General features: G+C 35.7%; 1 protein-coding gene across 3 annotated transcripts; it reads right to left on the bottom strand.

Moving 5' to 3' along the window:
• Positions 1–458: 458 nt before the first annotated feature.
• On the bottom strand, positions 459–22,343 carry TMEM41B (transmembrane protein 41B). Of its 3 annotated transcripts, XR_003915356.1 has the most exons (9): positions 22,263–22,343; positions 22,005–22,130; positions 13,892–14,009; positions 11,750–11,878; positions 6,503–6,596; positions 5,848–5,952; positions 4,737–4,875; positions 2,566–2,801; positions 459–2,089 (listed from the first exon to the last, which is right to left on the bottom strand). XR_003915356.1 is itself a non-coding variant. In XM_029956980.1 (8 exons), the coding sequence occupies exons 2-8, from the start codon at positions 22,123–22,125 to the stop codon at positions 2,632–2,634; spliced, it is 876 nt and encodes a 291-aa protein (XP_029812840.1). In that variant the 5' UTR covers positions 22,126–22,130; positions 22,263–22,343; the 3' UTR covers positions 459–2,631. The 3 variants fall into 3 exon arrangements, 2 of the variants coding, with proteins under 2 accessions (XP_029812840.1, XP_029812841.1); XM_029956980.1 differs by having other exon boundaries at positions 459–2,801; XM_029956981.1 differs by having other exon boundaries at positions 459–2,801; positions 22,005–22,127; positions 22,263–22,323.
• Between the last annotated feature and the right edge of the window lie 3,581 nt (positions 22,344–25,924).

Here is a 25,924-nt window from a genome sequence, read left to right as displayed (position 1 = left end):
CAGCCCTTTCGATTAATTCTAATCATTTTCAAAAAAACAATTTTTATAGAGAAATCATTATATAAAATAGAAACTTAGATGTTTACCTGTATTTACTTACCTTCGCAATTTTAATTTATTTTACTTATTTGGGGGTGGAGAGAGCATGCGTGTGCGAGAGCGTGAGTGCAGTGTGAGTGGGGGAAGGGCAAGGTAGAGGGAGAAAGAATTCCAAGCAGACTCACTGTCAGCACACAGATGCACACTTGATAAACTGAGCCATCCAGGCGCCCCACCTCTACAATCTGAAAAGTTGATTTAAGATTCTCAAAAATAAAAGGTCTTCAAAGTTTTCTTTGTTCTTAGAGGTGAAAATGTGCATCAGAATTGCAGGAGAATGTATTTTTATTCAATGAAAGGGTTTTGTTTTGTTTTGTTTTAACATAAATACTTCCATGAAATAAATGCCAAGCACTACATTTAAGTTTTTCAGTACATTTATTCTTATTACATTTTAATTTGCATTTATTATCTTAGAAATATTATACTCAAGTAGAACTCCGGAGAAAGGCCATTAACTAGTTGAACAGTCTCAGTGTGTCAGCTCCCTGGTTAGCCCGCTCGCCTCTCCACTGCACATACTTGCTCTCTGGTGATTCCTACTAACCGTCTTCGAGATGTGGCTGAAGCTTGAGTCTGGTATCCGGCCAAGTCCACAAATCCATGAATATACACTGACCACATTTAGGGTGCAGTCGATTATGATGAATCTAAAAGACTGGCTATTCTCTTAGGAGAAGAATATATACCTCACCAAAGTGGCAGCTCAGTTTTCTAAGAAACTCAGAAAAAAATACTCCACAAAGGGACAGAATCAAGGATAGGGATAATACTCTAAGAATATACATAATATATACACACTGGAGTAAACAGGCTTCTCCTCAGTCCAGGCTCTTACTTTTATTTTTTAAAGTCTGATAAAAATGCACTCAATTACATTTTATACAGAAATATTTATTGAACTTTGTCCAAAAAGACTTCTGTTTTTAAGTTCATTTGTAAAAATAACGAAAGCTTTATCACTCAATCTCTGGTCAATAAGGAAGAAAGAAAATCTTGCTAGAAATGACAATAAATAATTTCACACAAAAGGCCAGGTGACATAAGAATAGTATATTAATTAATATATTTTCTTTGTATTTACAATAAATCCATTTGTTAATACTGTGATAGAAAAAATAATCAGTCCACATTATGTAGTAGAAACAGGCTTTGAGGATGACCATTCCTCTCACAATAAAAACATACAAGGATTTTCTCCCACAGCTAAAGTACTTTTCAAGACAACAGTCCTGGATGAAGGTAAACCTGACAAAGTATCTTATAATAGATCAGCTATGTCCTAGAATCGGGAAATCAAGGGTATTACCATTAAGCAAGCAGCAAAAAGCTGTTTAAGTTTTTCTAGGACCATTTAAATAGAGTAGTTACCATGTAAGGATTTAATTTTACTTTGAGTTATAAAAATAAAAACACTAAATTGGGTAACTGCATTAATCAAAAGCAGCCCCAAACAAAAAAGCCATCAATAAAAACAAAACAAGGCATTCTTATAAGTGTATCATGCATAAAAAGGATAATTACATAATATATACTTTAATGACCAGACCAATAAATAAACGAGGTAAATTTTACAGTTATTAAAACAAATAAACTATATTTAACCACTTAAGTGTTGTGCTGCTTGTTTCAAAATATAAAGTAATACAATTAATCATCTAAAAACTGCATACTTTGAATGTTTGCTTTTATTGATCCCCTTTTGAGATAGTAAAGAGGAACTGTGTAACAAAATATTATCTGAATATAAATTATCAACACCAATATAATACAATTATCATGTAATTGCCATTTTTATATGCACAGTGGAAATACTGTGGAAGCTAGAAAAAAAGATGAAAATAGACTGGCCAGAATTTTAAATTTCAAACTAACCCATGATAATCGAGAACAGGAATAAACAAAAATAAAATTTGCAAAACAGATATAGCTTGATATCCTTTCCAAATTCAGTAGTCCACCAGATGTAGCTTCTACACAAATCCATTACCTCAAAGTTAAAAAAGAAAGAAAACGTAAATCTCCTTTTGAGCTTTAGTTTTCAAGTTTATGCTCTTGAAGAAGTCTAACATTAGCAAGAACTGCAATACTATTTTTAAAAATCTAGAATCTCTGCTTTTGTATTTTGTATTTGTTTTCCCTATTTTAGTTATTAGTAAGGAATAAGAGAGGAAAATATTAAATTATCAAGTCAAGGATAAATATGTATAGCCACTTCATGAAACATATTAAATTGATTTGGTCGGATCAAGAATTTCCCACTATGCTGCTGATTATCTACAGCTACCCTTGGAGTAGTAATTTAGAAGATGTCTATCATAACTACTGACAGTACTTTTCATAGTACATGAATTTCCATTTTTACTTTCTTTTCTCCCTTGCCTCTTACATGAATTATTTTAACTGTGTGATAGGAAATTCTGTTTTACACACTTGTTTCAATTACAGAAGAGGTGATTTTAATACCTAAGCCTGCCAATCCTGAGATGATGATGATGATGATGATAGGAAATCTAAACCCGGGATGATTTCTTACTCAAATTTCTGCTTTAGTTTTCTTTGGAAGATAGCTGGCAGAATAGAAAGAAGAGCCAAAATCATTAGAACAAATACTGAGTTCCAGGAAACAGCTTCCCCTGCTGTTGTAAGCTGATACAGTGTTGTTCCTGCCTTAATCGCTACAAAAGAGGGAGGTGCGACACCTAAAAGAAATAAGACAAACATAATAATTCTTAAAAATAAAATTTTGTAATATAATATTTTATATTCACAAAATTATTTAGAACTCAAGAGCACTAGCATTATTCTAACTTTATAATGTAATATTTTAAACTGAATCAAATAAATCTATATTTAAATTTAAAAAATTAAAATTTTCTGTGTATAAAATTTCTTATTAGAAAATAGTAATCTCCATTTTGGTAAATTGTTATTTAATTAAAGCCCCATAGGGTGCCTGGATGGCTAAGTTGGTGGAGACTTTGACTCAGGTCATGATCTCAGACTTTGTGGATTCGAACCCCACATCAAGCTCTGTGCCAACAGCTTAGAGCCTGGAGCCTGCTTCTGATTCTGTATCTCCCTGGCTCTCTGTCCCTCCCCCACTTACGTTCTACCTATCTCAAAAATAAACAAACATTAAAATAAATAAATAAAGCCCCTCAAGTTTATGTCCATATAAAGAATTCAATCTTTCAACTATCTCTGGAGGATAAGGTATTTAAAAATTTAAGAAAAATTTCCAGAGAATAATTTAGAACATTTAACATCTTAAAACCATAAAAAGCCTGTGTTTGGTCCAGCAATTTCAATTTCAACTTTAGGAAATGCTAATGTATATGAGCAAAGATCTAGGCTCAAGGATGTTCATCAAAGCATTATAAATAACAAAAATCTGGAAAACTTCTAAATATTAAAAAAATAAGATTGAGTAAATTGTCATTCATCCTTGACAGAATATACTTAAAATAAAAATGAAGTGGTAGGAGATACTCAGATATGGAAAAATACTAAAAAAATAAGAACAATTTATACCACAGTATGGATGAAACAACTACATTAAAAATAAGAACAAATTGGAAAAATTACTTTAGCCTAAGTTGACATTAACTAAAGCTGCAGGTATTCCACCTGTAAAATTAAACAGATGGGGGCAAAAATTCCCTTCTGATTCTGTAACATTATTTTACAAAATCCAAAATTATCCCTAAGATTTTTAAGTTTCCCAATGAATTCTTTAAAAGCAGCAACAAAAAACTGATTTTGATTATTCTTTGCAAGACGTGTTAAGTATTAACTTAAACAGATACTCAATACAAGAGGTCTATTTATTTTGTTATCTAAACAACTCAAATTAAATTTGAAAGAAAAGCAGAATACTCTTACCATAGAACCATCAGAATTCACAAAATATATAAATGAATCTTTATGTCCACTAATTAATTTCAAAATTAAGTGCCAGCTCCTTGAAAGCAAGAATCCTTGTTTCCCCCATATTTTTGGTAATGCCCATTATAAATACTAATGTCAATAAAAAGAAAAATAGGATCAAATCTCTATTGAAAATTAAAGTTCAATATTTCAATATGATTATAAGGGAGTAAATTTTTCTTTAAAAATTTTTTTTTAACATTTATTCATTTTTGAGAGAGAGAGTTTGAGTGGGGGAGGGGCAGACAGAGAGGGAGACACAAAATCCGAAGCAGGCTCCAGGCTCTGAGCTGTCAGCACAGAACCTGACATGGGGATTGAACCCACGAGCAGTGAGATCATGACCTGAGCTGAAGTCGGATGATTAACCGACTGAGCCACCCAGGCACCCATGAGTAAATTTTTCAAAACAGGCACCTTGATTTTTTTCTTTCACCTAGGGATACAACGAAGTTAAAGTCCTGCTTAAATCTGTATGATGAAAAAAATATCCAATAAAGTACTCTTCTTTAAAGAAGTAACACAAAACACTTAAATCAACACAATCCAACTAACATTTCAAAATAGCTATATATGTATGCTGGGCTCTGTGCCCAAGAGTTATATACGGAATTGAAATAAGCACAAAGAACATGAAATCTAGGACTGGCTGGACGCTGTTTGGTATGTACACAATGAGTTTTAACAGTATGAACCAGAGGCCTTACCTAGAAAAGTACCAATAAAAAAAACTTTCAATGGCACGTTTATCACAGGGGATGTAATATTAATAAACCAATTTGGCAGAAATGGTGTTATTCTCAAAAATATAATGTAGTTAATGAGATGTTCTCTATGACGCTCAACCTGTCATAAGAAAGAAACCAATTAAGATCAAGATAAGGCCAATACTGAAAAAAGTTCCTTAATATACTTATTTCAAATTCTCATTCCCTGATAGTTCAGAATCTATCCAGCAGAAATGATCAACAAAGGAGCCTGAAAATGACAATGAACTACTTATCACATGCTCATTATCAGAGCTAAGTAACATGAGTTTCCTACAATGTAAAGGGCTATTACAGCACATCAATAAACCTAGCTTCTAATTTAATCTTTATTTTAATGTTATTATGATATATATTACAAAACTGATTCATTCATTAGATAAATGAGATTGCACAAGCATAGAGATTTAGTCAATTAAATAAAAGCAGTTTATACTTCTAAATCTTGCTTTACAAATAATGATTGTGATTTGCAGAAAACTGCTTGATTTCTCATTCCCTAGTCTGTAAAACAAAAGGGTAAGGCAAAATGATTTCTACAATTCCTCTGAGATTTAACAGGTTGTTTCTTCCAATTCTTTCTAAAAACAAGATTTTCTTAGCAAAATCATAGTAGACCTTTCCTTGTAGTGGTGCTTATATTTATCACTGCACGTCTTTGTAGAGATCCTGACTCAAAATAACAGTCATTTCTACTGATGAAATGCATTCAAGGAGGTGGCTGATAAGTTTTCCAGTGACCCTCTGACAGTGGACTGTATCAGCACAAAACGGGAGGTATCCAAATATGTGAATGCCTTCACCAGACATGCTGACTTTTCTGCTGACTGAACTTACTAGGAATGAAGAACCACAACTACTATTACAGTACAGAAACTGTACATGTGAAATGATTAACATTCACTATTTGCCTACTATTTAACTTACTTTGGTACAAAGATTATACTTATTAAAGCCCTGAGTCTGGGTTAATTTATGTAGGGACTATACACTGCCCTCCCAATTAACCACAGAATGACATTAAATAACTTAAAAAAAATTACATGTTTACCTGTTGTGACCATTTTACTGCTTTCTCTGTTAGGTATTTGTATACAACTGGCCTCCCAACTAAATAGGAGAGCATATAGCAGAATGAGGCACCGAGTCCAGAACACTAGGAAATAACAAGAAGCCATAAGCATGTGTACTTTTCCATCGTAGTCACATGGATATACTCACTTAAAGAAAAGCTCAACTAGTATATATTTTGGGGCATTAAAGGAAGGGTTCACTACATGACATCTCTTGTTTAGAGAACAAGAACCCATTTGATCTAGCACCTTCTCGGACCAAATTATAACTAAAATGAGAACAGCTAAAACAAACTGGCACTTGTGATTAAACTTAGTGATTCATCCAAGTAGTTAATGATAGCATCTAGCCTAAGAACAAAACTTAAAAGAGCGAATCCTTTCTTCAGTTGATATGCTTGAAAATACCACCCCCAGCCCTGGACTTAACTCATTGTCCAACACTCTTGGACTATTTGAAATACAAAACACAATAGGAAGGAAAGGCTAAAACAGAGCCTAGAATTGCAATTAAATCTGTGATGCTCCTGTTCTAGGATAAAACCAAACTATAACATCTGCTTATTGGGGGACTTAAAAACTATCAAAGCTACATTTTTTTCCCAGTCTCCCAAATTCATTTTATATACTTACCAAACAAACAAGAAATAAGGCTAGCGGAAAGGGATAAAGAAACCCTGAGAGTATACTGAGAAATATAGAGCCCGGAATGGCAAATGTTTGCAAGCTGTTAACTTCTAAGTTAAGGATTAAAACATAACAAAATGGAATTCTTAAAAGACAAATCAAACATTTCAGAAAAAAAGTATCAATACAGAGGTTACCATGTTAATAAGATTATATCCTTATCTCAGTATTAAGAAAGTAAAATTATATCTAAAAGTTTAAAAAAACCTATGACTCAGTTATGATGCCTTTAACTCTAAATTGACCATTTTCTAGCATTATTATAAATACAATGCTATTTAAGAGTGTGTTACTGAAAGAAAACCCAAGACAAATAACCAACATGGACCAGATAAAGAATCAGGTACTTTGGCAAAAGAAACAAAAGAAAAAAAAGAAAGAGTGGGAGAGAACAAACCTCTTCAGTGATCCTATATGCTTTTCTAATGCATTGCATTTACTTCTAAATGTGTTCAGGAAACATGGTTTCCGTGGAAATCTAGGGTATAATAATTACTTATTTCTAATTTAACTTATAAACATTTATCTCAATGCACTACTCATTAAAAAGAAGGATAGGGGTTACAAAATAGCATAAAGATCACAAACTTTATTTTTAAAACAAAATTATGCTTTTTATTACTTTTTGCTTGCTCCCAGTTTTGGTCTGGAACCCCCCCCAATCCCTTCTAAAAACCCCTAACATGATTTACTTACAAGTCAGAGTGAATTCCCTCAATGTCTATCCTTCCAATGTCTATCCTTCTTTTAAAAGTTCTATCTTGGGGCGCCTGGGTGGCTCAGTCGGTTAAGCATCTGGCTTCAGCTCAGGTCATGATCTCACAGTTCGTGGGTTCGAGCCCCTGGGTCAGGCTCTGTGCTGACAGTTAGCTCAGAGCCTAGAGCCTGGTTCGGATTCTGTGTCTCCCTCTCTCTCTCTGACCCTCCCCTGCTCATGCTGTCTCTCTGTCTCTCAAAAACAAAAAAACAAAAAAAATTCTATCTTCACCTATCCTACTCTTTTTGCCCTCTAGTTCATGTTTTCATCTTAATCTCCTCTTTCTTGTTCCTGGGTTCTTTCATCTTCAATTCCTTGCTCTTCCACAGGATCCCTCCTGTATAACCCACTCTGATGCCTATGAACTCAGTAAACCCAAGGCTTTCCTTGACCTTGACCTCCTCACAAGAGATTCTCTCCCTGACTTACTCATCCACCCATCTCATGGCCAAAAGCAATGATTTTTTCCTGTTTATTTTTTCACTTTGGTTTCACTGATTTTATAATTATGTAAAATATTTACTTGGTTCTAAAGTCAAATCTACACAATAAAGTACATCTAAAGAAGTTTCCCTTCCATCCCTGTGTCCTCTCTCTCCTCACAGGTAAACATTGTATTGGCTTTTAAAGATATCTTTTCTTGGGGTGCCTGGGTGCCTTAGTCGGTTAGATGTCCAACTTTGGCTCAGGTCATGATCAGTTTTGTGAGTTCAAATCCCGTGACTGGCTCCGTGCTGACAGCTTTAAGCCTGGAGCTTGCTTCAGATTCTCTGTCTCTCTCTGTCTCTCTCTCCCCACCTCCCCTACTTGTGCTCTCTCAAAAATGAGTAAACATTTAAAAAAAATATTAAAGACATCCTTTCTTTTGAAAAAAGATAAAATTATCTCCATGTGTGTGTCCTCATATCATCCTCCCCTGCTTAGATAAAACATAGCATATTGACTTATTATTCTGCACCTTGCTCTTTTTATTTAACATTATATCCTGGAGGTAAGAATGCCTTAACCACAGAGACATTTCTCATTTTTTAATAGCTACAGATTACACGCCTGTGTTTAGACTAACCAAGGCTTATTCAACCAGTCCCCTACTGACATTTTGGTATGGATACTTCTATTTGAATATTTAAATAGAAGTCCTAAATCAAAGTAAATGTTATCTTCCTTTCTCAACCCTAAACACAGTCCTCTACCTATTCCCTTTTTCTTTAAATGGCCCCAAACACAAAGCTAAATAAAGATAACCACTATGAACAAAACTGGCATAATACTGATAATTATTGAAGCTGGATGATGGGTACACAGGAGTCCACTGTATGATTTTCTCTACTTTTGTGTAGGTTTAAAATTTTCCAAAATAAAAGAAATTTTTAAGTTACTCTAAGATTTTAGCCTTAGGGAAATAAACAAAAAAGAGATGATGGTGACACTTTAAATATTATCCATAGCTCTAGTCTTCAATGACTACCCAATACCACTGACTCTTCCAAATTCCTTAGCCTGGTACTCAAAGTCCTCTACAGTCTGAGTGCAGTGTCAAGCCTCTCTCTCTACACTTATTTCTCTATCCTCCCCTTTTTACACCCTATAATCCAACTAAACTGGATAACTGATCACTCGTTAATCACACCCTGTGCTTGTAAACTCTGCTCTAGATTTACTCTAACCAGAATGAGACTGTGCCCTCTCTACCCATAATTCCCCATTGCCCCAGATGGAAATAGTTGTTCTACCTTTGAATGCTCACTAGATTTGTACTTAGCATATAATTAGTAATTCAAAAAAACTGATTATGATAAGTAATTATAATGTAAAAGGCCACTTACATTCAAGAGTTTGAAGTTAGATAATACCAGTAAAGGTACTAACGAGTACTACACTGCTGAGGATGGTGGCCACTAGCCACATGTAGCTATGGAGACACTGAAATGTGTGTAGTCTGAACTGAAGTGCTGTGAGTGCAAAATACCCACATTTCAAAGGTTTAGTATAAAAAAGAACACAAAATATCTCAATTTTTATGTTGATTATGTGTTAAAATTAAAATCTATTTTGATATATTGGTTCAAGTAAAATGTATTACTTAAATTGACTTCAAGTGTTTTTTTACTTTTTGTAATGTGCCAACTAGAAAATTTAAAAATTACATGTAGTTCATATTATATGTTTCTTTCTGCTAATCAACATTGTATCAGTTATATACCTTAACCTAAAGTCTTTTTCACTTGTTCACTGAGTTTTAAAAAGCACCTTTTTAATACAGAGCTTAAGATTCAAAAGTGAAAAGAGAAAATAATAATTCAACGTGAATTTAACAAATGTTACAAAAATCTAAAATGAGATGTGAAATCATTATAATCACTTATCAAGGCAACAATAACAATATGCAATAAAACCTCCTGAACTGACAATATTAACTAATATATATATTTTTACTATTAATCAATATTAAAAATTTTAAACTTAAGGGCACCTGGATGGCTCAGTTAGTTAAGCATTTGACTTTGGCTCAGGTTACGATCTCGCAGTCCTTGAGTTTGAGCCCCACTCTGAGCTGTCAGCACAGAGCCTGAAGCCTGCTTTGGGTTCTGTGTCTCCCTCTCTCTCTCTGCACCTCCCCTACTCATACTCGGTCTCTCTCTCTCTCTCTCTCTCTCTCAAAAATAAACAAACATTAAAAAAGTTAAAAAATAAATAAAATTTAAAACTTCAAATCAACGTATATTTTCTACAGGGCAGTTTACACTTTTCTACTAATTTGCATAGGAATATTTAGACAACTAGGCTTTAACATTTACTACCCCAGAGACTGTCAAGATCCATTTATGCTAACTGGCTGGCTGGCTTTATAGGTAGGTATCCCCTTTATCCCTTAGCCATGTATTCCTTCCAAAGCTAAGAGGCAAAATAGGGTAAAAAAACAAGATGACTTTCCAAAGTAAACAAAAACTATATCCTTTGTTCACAAAAACCTCCTAAAAGCCAAATTAAAAAAAAAAAAAAAGGAACCAAGTTTTTATCTTACTTGGGGAAAATATTTTAATTTGTGGTTAAAGTGTTTAGAGGCAAAATAATCTTTAAGTCTAACATAGTTTTCCCAGATAGGATCTAAAATGGAATTAGTAGGAAAAGGCAGCAGTTATGGATTTCTTAAAATAGTTGATACATTATTAAATTACTTTGCAAATAGTTGCCAAATAACCTGCTGAAAGACAGATGCATAATAATTATTCTCTAAATTTTTCCCAAATTTAAATTTTCCTCATAATAAATAGGAAGGATAATGACAAAGTACCTAAATAAAAATGCATTCTTACCAGGTAGATAAAGGAATGTTTGTGTGATCAGCAAAAGTTTTTGTTAACATACTTATAACAAACTGTTTATGCTAAAAATAACTGGTCCAGGATATTTAAGAATATACTCACAACATTTGTGTAAGGAGACAAGTATAGAGAAAATATATATGTTAAATACATAACATCTATTCTTATATAAATCCAAGAGAAAAAAAGCTAATCAATTTTATAAGAAAAGGTTTTAATTGAGAAGTCCAATAGCCAAAAGAAATTCAGGAAATAAAAGTAGAAGCAAGAAGAGAAATAGTTTGACAGAATTAAAAAAAGCAACTAGTTAAACTTTTTTAAAAATAAAGGCAGGTTTAAAAAGGATAATTATTACCTTTACAGAATCAAGAGATAATGTGTTCCATTAAATGAGAAGATTTGAAAATAGGTTGGATTAAAATAAAAGATACAAAAATCAGATTAAAGTTAAAGCCCCTAAGTGGAAGACTAATCACCCATGGCATAAGCAGTTTGAAAATATGTACGGAGAATAAAGTTATTTTCCTGACTAGTTAATACAACATATATTTCTATAAAACAAAGAAATATGTACCCAGAATTATTTAAAAATTTTATATCTCTGAATGATGAATTTTTCAGTCTTAAGATCTTTTTAAAGAAACCATATTAAATGGAAGAAAAACTTCTATGAACAAAAAGATTTATAACAACATGTAGAAAAGCAAAAAATTAATTACAAATTATATCTTCAAACCTAATGGAATATTTTTAAATTTTTGCTGTGGTGACTATTCAAATAATTAAACTAAATGAAAATAATCAATTAACTAGTACAATCATAAATTAAATAGATTATTAATATCTTGAATAATGCAGAAGGAAGGAAAATGTTTATGAGTGAAATAAGCAGAATACAAAAGAACTGGTAGTATATATTCAAAAAATAATAACTGATTTGAGGAGATAGGTTTAAAATGAGAATTTTTTCCATTTTAATTTTTCATATTTTGTTTAATATTATTACATGGAATAACTACCTAAAGAAAAAAGTTATGCATAACTAAACAGACCTTTTAAAACCTCTTCTTAAACAAAACTAGATAACAGTTTTTTCGGTTAAAAGGATACAAAATATATGTAGCAAAATAAGCTACAAGTACTTGTACATAAAAGGTGTCCTTATATTTGGATAAAACTTTTCCTAGAGCCTTGGCATCATCCATATCTCTGGGAACCTTCATATTCACTCTTTCTTCTCTAAAGAAATAAAATTAAAGTGAAAAATTTTAAAGTAGAAATTTGCCAAGATAATTAATATTAAAATCAAGTTCAAAACATGAAGTTTTATCCAAAATGATTTGGTGCCTTGATTTGTATTATATTAACCATAAATTCATTAAGTTTCAAGTTCAAAATTCTATAAATTGTCTTTAATGATTTAATGTAATTTCTTGAGACATTTAATCTATGTATGAAAATTCAGGATGACCCAAACTAAATTAGATTAAAAAGCATTTGCTCCAACACTGGTATAAATTTTAAATTAAGAAGTGAACTACTGACATTAGCATATTCAAAACATATTTAACATCATTTTGGGTAATCCTCATGATAAGCTAAAATCAATAATTAATTACAACTAAAATTAAGTAAAATTTTGGATGAATTTACAGTTATTTACAGTTCACATATTTTCTGGAAACATTTTTCATTTTCTATTAATTTTACTTTATATTTGGTACCTTATTTGGAACTGAATGATTTCTTGCTTATAAAAGGCCCAAATAATTACATTTGTGTTTAACGTATATTGTGCCCATTTGTTTTATGTGATAAAATTGAACTGATCTTGCAGAACAATGATAGACTGCTGCCTAATTTCTATAAAAATAGTAGGTAAACTGTGTTTTCTAATTTATAAACTTAAAAACCAAAAAACTCTTTATAGGGGTGTGCACACATGCACACACACACAGGGAGAGAGAGAAAGAAATAAGCAGAAAACAGCAGGTTTGTAACAGAAATAAGCAGAAAACAACAGGTTTGTAACTGCACACTTGTATACAAGTGATGTTACCATTCTTAGAACAGATTGGGAGCAAAGACAACCTTAATCTATACTCTATACTCCTGCCCTCTTTCAATCAGCTCTTTATTGCCTCCTCAATCAAAACGAGAAAGGATCTAAAATTCAATCATACTAATATTAACCTAACAATGTAACATGCTAGCCTCCCAAAGGCATTTACACTGACATAAGAAATCAAAGTATGAAAATAAAAGTAAGTTTACTTATAAAATTTCAAGCATGAAAAACTGTTAATGGAAGGAATTTAGAGGAAAGAGGAACTTCAAAACACCTTGAAATCGCATTTCACAGTTCTCCATCACCATACTAGTCTGGCCCTGGTTGAAAGTCTAACTATATTTTAGTAGGTCCTTTATGTAATTTATGATTATAAAGGGTGGTATTACTGTGGTTAAACAGCCCTGGGATGTTTTGCCTTCTTAAAGCATGTTTCAGTTCCATAATCTCTTCCCTAAAATTAAAAAAACTCTAAAAAAAGTTCTTTATACTTTTGTCAGCAAAAATTGACCCACACTTATATAATTATTCATAGTCTTTTATGATGCCCAACAAAATACAAAAAGAGCTAGGAGAGAGAGATGTAATGGGGATAGAAACGGACGAATAGAAGCATACAAACTGATCACAAGAAGGAAGGGAGAAAACATGGATGGAAAGGTGGGGAAAGCAGAGAAGAGCATCAGTGTTTTTCAAACCACAGATCAGTTATCTTTTATGGATTTTAAAATAAGTTTGGTCACTACTAGCATTAAAAAATACAATAAATAGAATAATTTAGAAAATACCAGGGATACCACCAATCTATTTCAGGAAACTAATTTTGTATGTATACATGTATGCAAGTGAGTGGGGTAGAAGAGACAGGCACATGCTTACAGGATCATGACATCAAAATCTCTCTCTTAATTTGGTTATATATATATATTTTTTTTTAAATTAAAATCCATTAGAAAGATGAGGCTTTAATTAGAGAAGCAGTGCTAAGAAAACCCCACATAGAAAATCAGGAGGCATATTTGAGAAGGAGTACTTAAATAACAGGGTCACTACAGACTTGCTACAAATCACGAAAGCTAATATACAATCACCATGACAGTTCTGCTGCTTCACATTTGTTTAACTTTTAGTCCACTTTATCTACAAATGTCTAGGCAATTTTCAGTTTTATTCTGTATACTTACTCACTAAGCTGGGGAAAATTTTTATATACCAAAAACATAACAAAAGCTGCAGATAAGAAAATGGACACCAATATAAGAAGTGACATTCTTGCTGACCCAGCTTCTGCACTCGCTTTTTCTGAAAGGAGAGGGAAAAAAAGCTATAATTAAGGTAAATATTTTTAAAAGACAGTATTCCAAGTGAGCAAATAATTTCCTTGAAGACTTTCCTCCCCAATAAGCTGTTCGCACTTCTGCCCAAACAGTTTTAACATAAAATTTTAACTACTAATGTATTTGCCATTTATTAACCAGACATATTACTTTTGGGGGATATATCCATTTCAGAAGCAAGAAAAAAACAGGACACCAGATTTTGTAGCACAGATTTGCTGATAAGCCATAAGGGAAAAAAGGACATTGCTCTAGATATTATCACTGACTTTTAATTTTATTTATATATATTGGGAGCTGACAGCATAGACAGAATGGCCTCTTAGGAAAAATGAGGTAATATGGCAATTACTTCAACTGCTACAAGAACCCAGAGATTGACTAATACAACTGGTGAATGTTAATACAGTACTTTCTTTTTACACCAAGGGCTTCAGAATATAGCTGAGCCTCAAATATTCTGGGTGGCTCTCTGGGACTCCGGGAATGGCAGAATTTGTTCACATTTCCTCAGAAGGTAATCTTCATGTTCTCTAAGAAATTATATGCAGGACAGAAGTTATTGGGTGCACGAGTGGCTCAGTCAGTTGAGCATTTGACTCGATTTGGGCTCAGGTAATGATCCCAGCATCATGGGATCGAGCCCCATGTCAGGCTCCTTACTGAGTGTGGAGCTTGCTTAAAATTCTCTCTCTCCCTCTGCCCCTCTCCCCTGTTCATATGCTTGCTTGTTCTCTAAAAATAAAAATAAATTAAAAAATAAAGAGATAAAAGTATAGAATGAGATCTAGGAAACAGCAAGCCAAAGAATGGCAACGCTGTTTTTACCAGGAAGTAGTCAACAGCAGGGAGGCGAGGCCAAGATACCTTAATAGTGCTCTTTGGGGGAAAAAGTAGAAGTGGTGGCTTAATTTTTATTGTGCACATTTACCATTATCCCATGTAGAGACTTATAATGCTCAGGGGATTAAAAAATATATGCACACTATAAGAATTAATTTTAGGGGCACCTGGGTGGTTCAGTTGGTTAAGCGTCCGGCTTCGGCTCAGGTCATGATCTCATAGTTTGAGAGTTATTTTTAGTTCTCTGAGAATGAATCTATTACTATGCCCCTCCCTAACTACTGCCTGTGTAACTTTTATATATACTTTTTATGAGGTATCCTAAACAAATACCTGTACTCTATTCGTTCATTTGGCAAATTCTTCTTCTCAAACATTTACATAAATGCAGAGTCATTGCAGAGTCTAGTAACAACCTCCTCCTTAGGGAAACTTTCTCATGTTCTCCTTCCTCTCAAAGGGGCTAATCTCATTGGCTCTATTATAGTTTGATTCCAACACTCTACCTTCCCAAACAATAGAAGACTAACTTGCCCAAGGTTGGACACCTTACACAAGTAGGAACAATTCATTACTGGCTGACCAAATTATCTATTGAAAATTTGAACTAAAAGAGATACTCTTGTCAAGAGGTGGTGGGTCTTGAGGCTGAAAGGTCAAGCAGTGGAGGACGCAGGTAACAAGGCAAGCCAAAGACAAGTACCAGAAAATGTAGGAGGGTTAAACAAAACCCCAGCGAGCCAAGGTGGGAGCTAGAGCTAACCTACTTGTTAACTTCTAACTTTCCACTTCCCTTGAAACCTACCTATATTTCATTACTTGCTCATGGATGCTAGTGAAATCGTCTCTTTTTAAAAATTTTTTTAAATGTTTATTTTTGAGAGCGTGAGAGAGAGAGAGGGAGAACACAGAATCTGAAGCAAGCTCCAGGCTCTGCACTGGCAGCACAGAGCCCGATGCAAGGCTTGGACTCATGAATGGCAATATCATGGCATGAGCTGAAGTTGGATGCTTAACCAACTGAGCCACCCATGTGCCCCAAGATCGCCTCGTTATATTTAGAAGAATCTCCTTTTTTATTGGTGCTGGTTTAAACTTATTTCTGCTCCTTTCAACCAAAAAAACCTTAAGTAAAAGATAAACTTCACTTTAACTCTTGTCTCCTGTTATTGTAGTTTTATATATTTTACAACTGAATTAGTAAGATTTTGCTCAATTCTATGTTAAACATGGAGTAACAAACCACCTATCTCCATGCCATTCAAGGTGTATTGTGTGAACTACATGAATTGGTACCACCAGGGAAATTGTTAGAAATGCAGATTCACAGGGCATCTCAGTAGCTCAGTCAGTTAATCGTCTGACTCTTGGTTTCTGGTTTGGGCTCAGGTCATGATCTCCTGGTTCGCAAGATCAAGCTCCACACTGGCTCTGCACTGACAGAGCACAGCCTGCTTAAGATCCTCTCTCTCTGCCCCTCCCCTGGCTTGCTTGCTCTGTCTCTCACAATAAACATTTTAAAAATGCACATTCTCAGGCCAACACACCAGAACTACTAAATCAGAATCTGCATTTTAATAAGATACCCAGGTGTTCTCCATGTACATTAAAACTTAAGAGGAAACAACATGGCCCATTTTACTTATTTTATAGGCAGTAAATAGAGGCCCTAAGGAGGGTTGCACTATTAAAAAAATTCCTAAGCAACCAAATGGCATAAAGTATTTCCCCAAAGCCCTTTATCTATTTATAATGAACACATAATTTCTGTGGTAACACAAATTGCTTAGGTTAGTGCTTTGATATACTTGATATAAATTACTCTTATCTGTTCATTAAAGTTGACTTTCTAAAAGACCATATTATTATCAAGTTCTAGTATGTAAACACTAAGTTAAAAAAAGAGTTTACTGGGGTGCCTGGGTGGCTCAGCTGGTTACGCATCCGACTTTGGCTCACGCACATCATGCTCTCACAGTTCGTGGGTTCAGGCCCTGTGTTGGGCTCTGTGCTAACAGCTCAGAGTCTGAAGCCTGCGTTGGATTCTGTCTCCCTCTCTCTCTGCCCCTTCCCCACTCACACTGTCTTTCTCTCTCAAAAATAAACAAACATTAAGACGGAATTTTTTAAAGACTTTATTTCAAACATCAAAAAAAAAGGACTGCACTTCAAAAACCAAGTTACAAATAGAAACTTACTTGTTCATATCATACTTTTTTAAAAATATTCTTTAAGTTTATTTATTTTGAGAGAGAGAGAGAGCATGAGCACACTAGTGTAGAGGGATAGAGTGAGAGAATCCCAAGCAGGCTTGGTGCTGAACCCCATGTGGGGCTTGAACTCATGAACAATGAGATAATGACCTGAGCTGAAATCAAGATGAGAGTTGGACACTGAACTGATGGAGCCATCCAGGCACTGCACTCCTATCATATTTCTAAAATTTACTGCAGGAAGGAACAGGATCATAAAATAATACAAAAGATGGCTTCAACTTTAGCCACCCACTTCCAGTGACACACTAAGTTCTCACATCCTGAGACTACCCTACCTTGGACATTTAAATTCCAATATGCTATCCCTTGATCACCTTTATTCTTTTGTGAGCTTATTTCCTCCATTTTCTCCCTTCTGTTGGGCTCCTCACTTTTCTTCCTTCCATGCTCAACCTGGATTTCATAGCGTATCATCTGAGGCAACACCTTTGATTGGAATCCTTATCCTTTTCTTATAGCTAATCTAACCAAATACCAGTGTTGTTGTTTTCTTTATTTATTTAAATTCAAGTTAGTTAACATACTGTGTAGTACTGGTTTCAGGAGTAGAACCCAGTGAGTCATCACTTATATATAACACCCAGTGCTCACCCCAACAACCCATCCCCTATCTAACCCATTCTCCACCCACTTCCCCTCTAGAAACCTTTAGGTTGTTCTGTATTTTACAGTCTCTTATGGTTTGCCTCCCTCTCTGTTTTTATCTTATTTTTTGTTCCCTACCCCCATCTTCATCTGTTTCCCAATACCAATGTTGTAAGTTCACCTTCTTCACTAAGATGGTTGAGCACAAATAGAGAAAAATCATGAATGACCCATTACAGAGATCAGTCTTTGGGAAAACTGACTTAGCCTCATTCCTACTCCCATTTTTCAGGCATCAAACATGAATCAGGTGATACGTTCATAGGACAAGCATTTGACCTGAGACGGTCTAATCAGAGTGAATAGTTAGATTTTTATTGGCAATGCTAGGAAAAACATTATCAAAGTAATCAAGGAAGCATTTAGCTTACCTGGACCTTCAAGAGAAATCAACCTTAAGGTAAAGCTGACATCAAAGATATGAAAGAAATCTGATCCTGATGATATCATTGGGCCACTGGTTCCAGGCTGAAGCCTGTGAATCCCCCTTAATCTCGCAACTTTTAAGTTATATAAACCAATCAATCTCCTTTCAGCAAGGGTTTCAATTATATTTTCTACTGATGATAAGCCCAAGAATCCTGATACATAATATTTGGGTTGAGACTGGCATCAACAAATTATACTAATACCTTGGTTGACATCCAATTGCCAATTTTAGTCTTAATTCCTGGTTATCAGTAATCAGAGCTTCCTTCTTCCTCTAAGCCAGTACCTTGCTCATAGCAGATGCTCAGAGAATATTTACTGAACCAAATGAGCACGGCAGGATCTAGAACAGGCATCTGAGAGGAGCGTGTTATCCAAATTTGAACAACATTGTCTTCTAAAAGCAGTAAAACCAACTTTGGAACAACACTTCTCAAAACAGTTTTGGCTGCAACCGTAATGAACAGCTTTATATCATGATTGGTACACACAAAAACCTATAAAACTTAAAAATAAAATTCAAAGAACACTTATGCTCTACTACATGGGAAGCACTCTATTTTCTCTTCCATTTTTTAAAATGTCTCATCATTACCCATCAAATTGATCTCACACGGCTCACAAGGATGATGATCTATATATATTAACAATCCTAGCAGTTTTCTCAAATCAAAGTGGGAAACTTCTATGACTTGCTAGTAAACAGGTCAGGGCAAATAACACAGAAGAAAATAAAATACCCTGGTCCAGGCACTCCTGCATGTAGAGCAGCTCAAGAGCCTCTTAAGTGCTTCCACTTCTTGTCTTACTTCTCTTCCTCATCATGCAAGAATTAGACTTTCAGTGTTATTATCTTGCTCAAGTCTTTACAGTGGTCCTCAGTCTATAAGGCTCGATGTTAGAGATCAGAGTCATGGCAAAGAATCCACTAAATGTACCAAACACTGCATGTAGCATGTAAAATACTCCAAGCATATACACAATGACAACTATTTGTCAAAGTTACATGGATGTATTTCTCAATCAAGAGTTACTAAAATTTGGGGCCCCTAGGTGGCTCAGTCGGTTAAGTGTCCAACTCCTGCCTTTAGCTCAAGTCATGACCTCACAGTTCATGAAACTGAGACCCATATCAAGCTCTGTGCTGCTTGGGATTCTCAGATTCTCTCTCTGCCCCTCCCCACTTGCTCTCTATATCTCTCTCAAAAATATAAACATTAAAAAAAGTTACTAAAACTTTTTATCTCTTCTCCAAAACCTTTTTTTTTTTAAATGTTAAACCAAATACCATCTGCAATGAACAAAAATTGCTTTTCATAATCTGGAAAATTGGTTGCTAAGTAGTTACTAATGATTTCACATCACTAGCTGATTACCATTACCATATATAACCAAACCCTATCAAGTAAGGGATCTACAAAACCTTTTGCCCAGAGAAAGAATTCCTAACACTCATAAAAGAGAGAGACACAGAAACAGAGAGGCAGAGAAGAAAATGAAAACATTGGGAATCACTAATTAACAGGATGGATCAAAAAACTAACTTTGCAATGAGGCACCTGGGTGGTTCGATAGGTTAAGTGACAACTCTTGGTTTCAGCTCAGGTCATGATCTCATGGTTTGTAAGTTTGAACCCCACGTTTAGCTCTGCGGTAGTAGGGAGGAGCCTGCTTGGGATTATGATTTATAAGTTTGAACCCCACGTTTAGCTCTGCGGTAGTAGGGAGGAGCCTGCTTGGGATTCTCTCTCTCTGCCCCTCTCCTGCTGTCTCTCTCAAAATAAATAAATAAACATAAAAAAAAAACTTTGCACTTAATCCCTCTGTATCAACATTATTTTGCATGGTCAACCTTATCTCCTACTATACCCAACAGAAATCTTCCATTCCTGACAAATTAAGGTTAATAAGTTTATTGACATAAAGATTCACACTAACTTTCCAGCTTAACGTTTCTCCCACCCAGAATCCCCTTACCTTCTAACAATGCAAACCCTACTTCTTCCTGAAGGCATGCCTTCACATCTCCCTCTATCCTCCTATAGATGTGTAGTCCACAGAAATCATTTGATAGCATCATAAAAATAATGATGTTGAATGGGTCATTTTAATGATAAGATAAACAATTATAAAAGCACTTTGAAGGTTTCAAGGTTTTATTTTCTGAATAACTTTAGGATGAAACCACAATAAAAATCAGTAATAAAAAACTGACTGCTGGGGTGCTTGGGTGGCTCAGTTGGTCAAGCGACCAACTTCAGCTCAGGTCATGATGTCACATGATCTCTTGACAGCTAAGAGCCTGGAGCCTGCTTTGAATTCTCTGTCTCCGTCTCTTTCTGATCCTCCCCCCCTGCTCACACTCTGTCTCTCTCTCTCTCTCAAAAATAAATAAACATTAAAAAATTAAAAATAAAAAAAATTGATTGCTAACGCAAGCCGAATGACAATCTTTAGAAATGCCCTATCTGGAAAATACTTCTTCAGGTAATACTTGGATTGTTGTCACTTTCCATGGCAGCATCTTCAAAACAATGTTCCTTTAATTTAGAGTGTATTTAAACTTAAACAATTCATTTCTGGGTTTCTGAAGTTATTTGGCCCTAATGTCTATAAGATGGAGAAATACCCAAATACATAAAGCCCAAAAAGCCAAATTAGACTAGAGATGTTTTAAACTATTCGAATAAAATACCATTTTCTGCAGGATATTCCTTTTAACTTAATATATTTTAAATTTCAGCTGAATGTTAAACATATCTTTGTACTTATATTTTTTAAAGTGTGCAACACCTTGTTGACTATACTTATGATGTTGCTAGACAATCTTCAAAGACCCTCTTCCTACCCATCACTCATGGTGGAACACCATGTTAGGATCCCTTCAGGTTTATGGGCTTTTTAAAAGGCATTTAAATGACGTAATCATGTTAACTTTTGAAAAGCAATGAAAAACTCTATGACAAGACGGAATCAAAGTATTTAGTTTCTAGATATGCTTTCTTCTTAAAATAATATTTAGAGTCCTGAGAAATGCCAGAAAGGTGTAATGGAAAAAAGCTTGAGAATGAGAGATTTCAGCTATGATAGTAATTGCTAACATTTATTTAGTCTCCACAGAAGCCATTACATTAAATGTTTTACATCAATTATTTTGAGTAATCCACAGGGCAAGCTAAGCAGATACTATTATTACTATCACCTTTGTCATCCCCACTGTACAGTTTAGACACTGAGTTTTGAAAGATAACAAGTCCAAAGTCGTAAGTGGTTGGGCCGGCATTCAAATCCAAGTGTTCCTGCCACTTAGAAGTGGCACATGAACATAGTTAAGTCCTTGTTCTTAACTACTACTTGACTAATCTGCTTTGTGACTTTACGCAAGTTCCGTATCCACTCTGGGCCTCAGTTTCCTTATCGCTGAAAATAATGCAGGCGTGCTCAAGTTCCTTCCAGCTGTGTCTAGCTTCAATATTATGAACCTTACAACCGCTCTGAGCTTCTAACAAGCCAGTGTCATTACTTCTTGTAATTGAATTCAACTACAACAGCATTTACGAGGCACCTCCTAAGTAAGTGTCTGGCCCCGTGGTGGGCAGCAGCCCAAGCAAGCCCAGGTCCCCCAGCCTCTCCTGTCCCGCGCCCCTGGGTGCCAGCAGACCCCCTCGAAAATCCCCAGGACCGACTGGGGTCCCTTCCATTCCGAAGCCCCTCTGGCACACTACCGCCTCTGGGCCAACCCCAGCTCTGATTCTGGTTCTACTCACCCTTCAGGTGGTCTCCGCTGCCCGGCGTCGTGAGACCGCGCGTCGCCGCTATCCTGTCCCCCACAGGGGTCGTGTGGAGTGCCTCCGTCTGCGATCTTTCGGCGACTCTGCCTTTCGCCATGGCTGCTGCAGGAAAGGTGGAGGAAGAGAGATGATGCCGCCCCCCCCCTTAACAATACCTCCGCCTCGGGCTTCTTACAACACCAGAGGCCACAGCCACAGCCACTGCCACAGCCACTTCCGGGGCGACCACCTCACCTGAGACGACCTTAGTCCCGCAAGCAGTGACGCTCACCCGAAATCTACAGCGCCCACTCGGTGTTAGCTCCGCCCCACGCCACCCCCGAGCCTCGCGCGCTCACGTTCGCCCAGTAACCGCGAGACAAGTCAGGGCCCCGGCCCGCCCCATTCACTGCCCCGCCCCTGCCCGCGACAGTATGGAGCGTGCGCAGTCGCGGCCCCGGAGTTGGTTGTGGCTCCAGGACCCAGACTTCTAAAGCGCAGCTTTAACTCTCCGGAAGTGCGGTCCCTGAGACTTCAAACCCTTTGTCCCGGCCACCGGAAGTGCCCGGAGTATTAGTTGGTGTTTCGCAGCGAACGGTGATTCAGCCTACTGACTTCACCACTTCTATTAGCTGCTGTGTTCACTGTGTCGGGTTTAGATGTTTCGTCTGAAGATGTTGAAAAATACAAAGCCTGAGCCGAATCTATCGAGTTTAAGGGAAGTTAAGGATCAGAGAAAAGCTATAACCTGTGAAGGTCACAGGGTGGTGGAAAAGGGTTTAGAAGCCTCACCCTACCGCCCTTCACTAGCAAACCCAGGTCAGCTCATTTAGTTTTTTCTTTTACTGAGCCCAAGGGTGTAGTTTTTGACTGTTCACTTTTTCCACGCTTAAATCTCAGAGCAGTGTTCAGCTTACTCTTAGGTCAGTGTATTGGAATTCCCTCTAGAAAGCAACTTGGCAGTCTATATAAAAATACTATTTCTATACAGTAATTATATTTCTAGGAAATTATTCCATGGAAATAAGGATACACAGAGAGTTATTCCTAACAGCATTATTTATTAGTATAATGGTAAATGTGGAAGCAACCTAAAAATCCAATACTAAAGATGGTTGAGTAAATCATGGTAGATTATTCAAGAGAACTGTTTTATGTACACAACCTCTGCCTTCTTGCGTTAAAACCTTCAGTGACCACTCTAGGAGGTAGCTCCCTATTTTATTTCCTTCATGATCGTCATTAAAAGCAATAATTATTTGGGTTATTTGTTTACTTGTTTGCCCCTTCTACAATGTGAGCTCTATTAAGGTAAGGAAATATCCCCCAGCAGCTCACAGAGTGCCAGCATCTAAGTGGGCATTCAATAAAGTCGTTGAATAAATGTTAAAACCATGGAAATATATATTTATGAGGAGATTAATAATGTGGACAGTGCTTATTTAAAAATTCAAAGTGGAGCACATGGTTTAAGTGACCGACTCTTGATTTCAGCTCAGGTCATCTCATGATAGTTGGTGGGATCAAGCCCCCAGTACAGAGATTGCTTGGTCTTCTCTTTCTTCTTCTATCTGTCCCTGTCCTACTTGTGCGCCCCACTAGTGCTCTCTCTTAAAATAAATAAACTTTAAAAAAAGACAAGAATTCAAAGTATAAAAAACAAAATTATTAAATATATAAGCAAGTAAATTTATAGTTTTAGGATACAGTCTTTTTGTTTTGTTTCTGTATTTTTATTAATTTATTTTTATAATGTAATCTCTCTGCCCATCTTGGGTCTCAAACTCATGACCCCAAGATGAAAAGTCACATGGTCCACCCACTGAGCCAGCCAGGTATCCCAGGATAGAGAAAGTCTTCAATAAGATACAACTATTTTATAGCATTTGATATATTTTATTATATAAAAAATTAAAAGTATAACAAAAGCACCAAAAGAAAAAAACCCTCCAAAACCTAGGAATAGGCTAAGAAAAAAATATTGCCACATAAATAAGACTTACTACATATTAAGGCACCTCTCTGGCTCAGTTGGTGGAGCATATGGCTCTTGATCTTGGAGTCATGAGGTCGAGTCCGACAGTAGGTACAGAGATTAATTAATTTAAAAATTAAACAATTACTAAAAATCAATAAGAAAAGCACAACTCAACAAGAAAGCAAACAAAGGATATGAATAGTCAGTTCTCAGAAGAAAAAGTTAAATAGCCAACAAATTAGGAGAAGATAAACAACCTCATTAACACACTGTGAGAACACAGTGTGGTACATAAAATTCACTAGTAGAAGAGAGGGGTAGCTAAATTAGAGTGGATTGCAGTTAAGGTCTCCTGGGTAGAATGAATATTAAGATGATTTAAAGGATAAATAGGAAGAGTGCCTGGGTGGCTCAGTCGAGGGTACAACTCTTTATTTCAGCTCAGATTATGATCTCAGGTTGCTGGATAAAACCCCTGCATGGAGTCTGCTTAAGATTCTTTCTCCTTCTTACCCTCTTCTGCTCACAAGCTTGTTCTCACTCTAAAAATAAAGGATGGTAGGAATTAGCAAAAGAAAGGGAAGGAAACTTGCAAAGGCCGGAAGCTACTACTAATCTCTGAAAAAATACGTGCAAGCAAAAAGTTGGAGAATGGAAAGAAATGAGATGAGGGAGATAAGATAAAGGATTTCTCACAAAGTGCTGGAAGTATGAACTTAATCCTTGAAGGTATCTGAAGTGATAGAAGAACTTTTAACTGGAAGGAGCATATTAGTATTTGTATTTACAAAACTTATTCTGACTTCTCAGTGATAGAATTGAGGGGTGCCCCAGTAGCATCAGAAACAGAAGGTAAGAAATTATTATTTTTTAATAATTTATTTTTTAATTTACATCCAAGTTAGCATATAGTGCAACAATGATTTCAGGAGTAGATTCCTTAATGCCCCTTACCCAGTTAGCCTATACCCCCTCCCACAACCCCTTCAGCAATCCTCTGTTGGTTCTCCATATTTAAGAGTCTGTGTTTTGACCTCCTCCCTGTTTTTATATTATTTTTGCTTCCTTTCCCTTATGTTTATGTTTTTTGTCTTAAAATCCTCATGAGTGAAGTCATATGATATTTCTCTGACTAATTTCACTTAGCATAATATCCTCTAGTTCCATCCACGTAGTTGCAAATGGCTAGATTTCATTCATTTTGATTGTCGAGTAATAACTCCATTGTACACATATACTATATCTTTATCCACTCATCAGTCAATGGACATTTGGGCTCTTTCCATACTTTGATAATTGTCGGTAGTGCTACTATAAACATTGGGGTGCATATGGCCTTTCAAAACATACTGGTATCCCTTAGATAAATACCTAGTAATAAAATTGCTAGTTGTAGGATAGTTCTATTTTTAATTTTTTGAGAAACTTCCATACTGTTTTCCAGAGTGGCTACACCAGTTTATATTCCCACCAGCAGTGCAAAAGAGATCCTCTTTCTCCACATCCTTGCCAACATCTGTTGTTGCCTGACTTGTTAATGTTAGCCATTTTGACAGGTGTGAGGTGCTATCTCATTGCAGTTTTGATTTGTATTTCCTTGATGATGAGTGATGTTGAGCATCGTTTTATGTGTCAGTTGGCCATCTTATCTTCTTTGGAAAAGTGTATATTCATGTCTTTTGCCCATTTCTCCAGTGGATTATTTGTTTTTTGGGTGTTAAGTTTGATAAGTTCTTTACAGATTTTGGAAACTAACCCTTTATCTGATATGTCATTTGCAAATCTCTTCTCCCATCCTGTTGGTTGCCTTTTAGTTTTTCTGATTGTTTCCTTAATTGTGCAGAAGGTTTTTCTTTTGATGAGGTCCCAATAGTTCATTTTTGCTTTTGTTTCCTTGCCTCTGGGAACATGTTGAGTAAGAAGTTGCTGCAGCCAAGGT

This window comes from Suricata suricatta, chromosome 11 (assembly GCF_006229205.1).
Source record: "Suricata suricatta isolate VVHF042 chromosome 11, meerkat_22Aug2017_6uvM2_HiC, whole genome shotgun sequence".
Lineage (NCBI taxonomy): Eukaryota > Metazoa > Chordata > Mammalia > Carnivora > Herpestidae > Suricata > Suricata suricatta.
The sequence above is the reverse complement of the archived record's forward strand: the minus strand, read 5'-3'. Positions and strand labels throughout refer to the sequence as shown.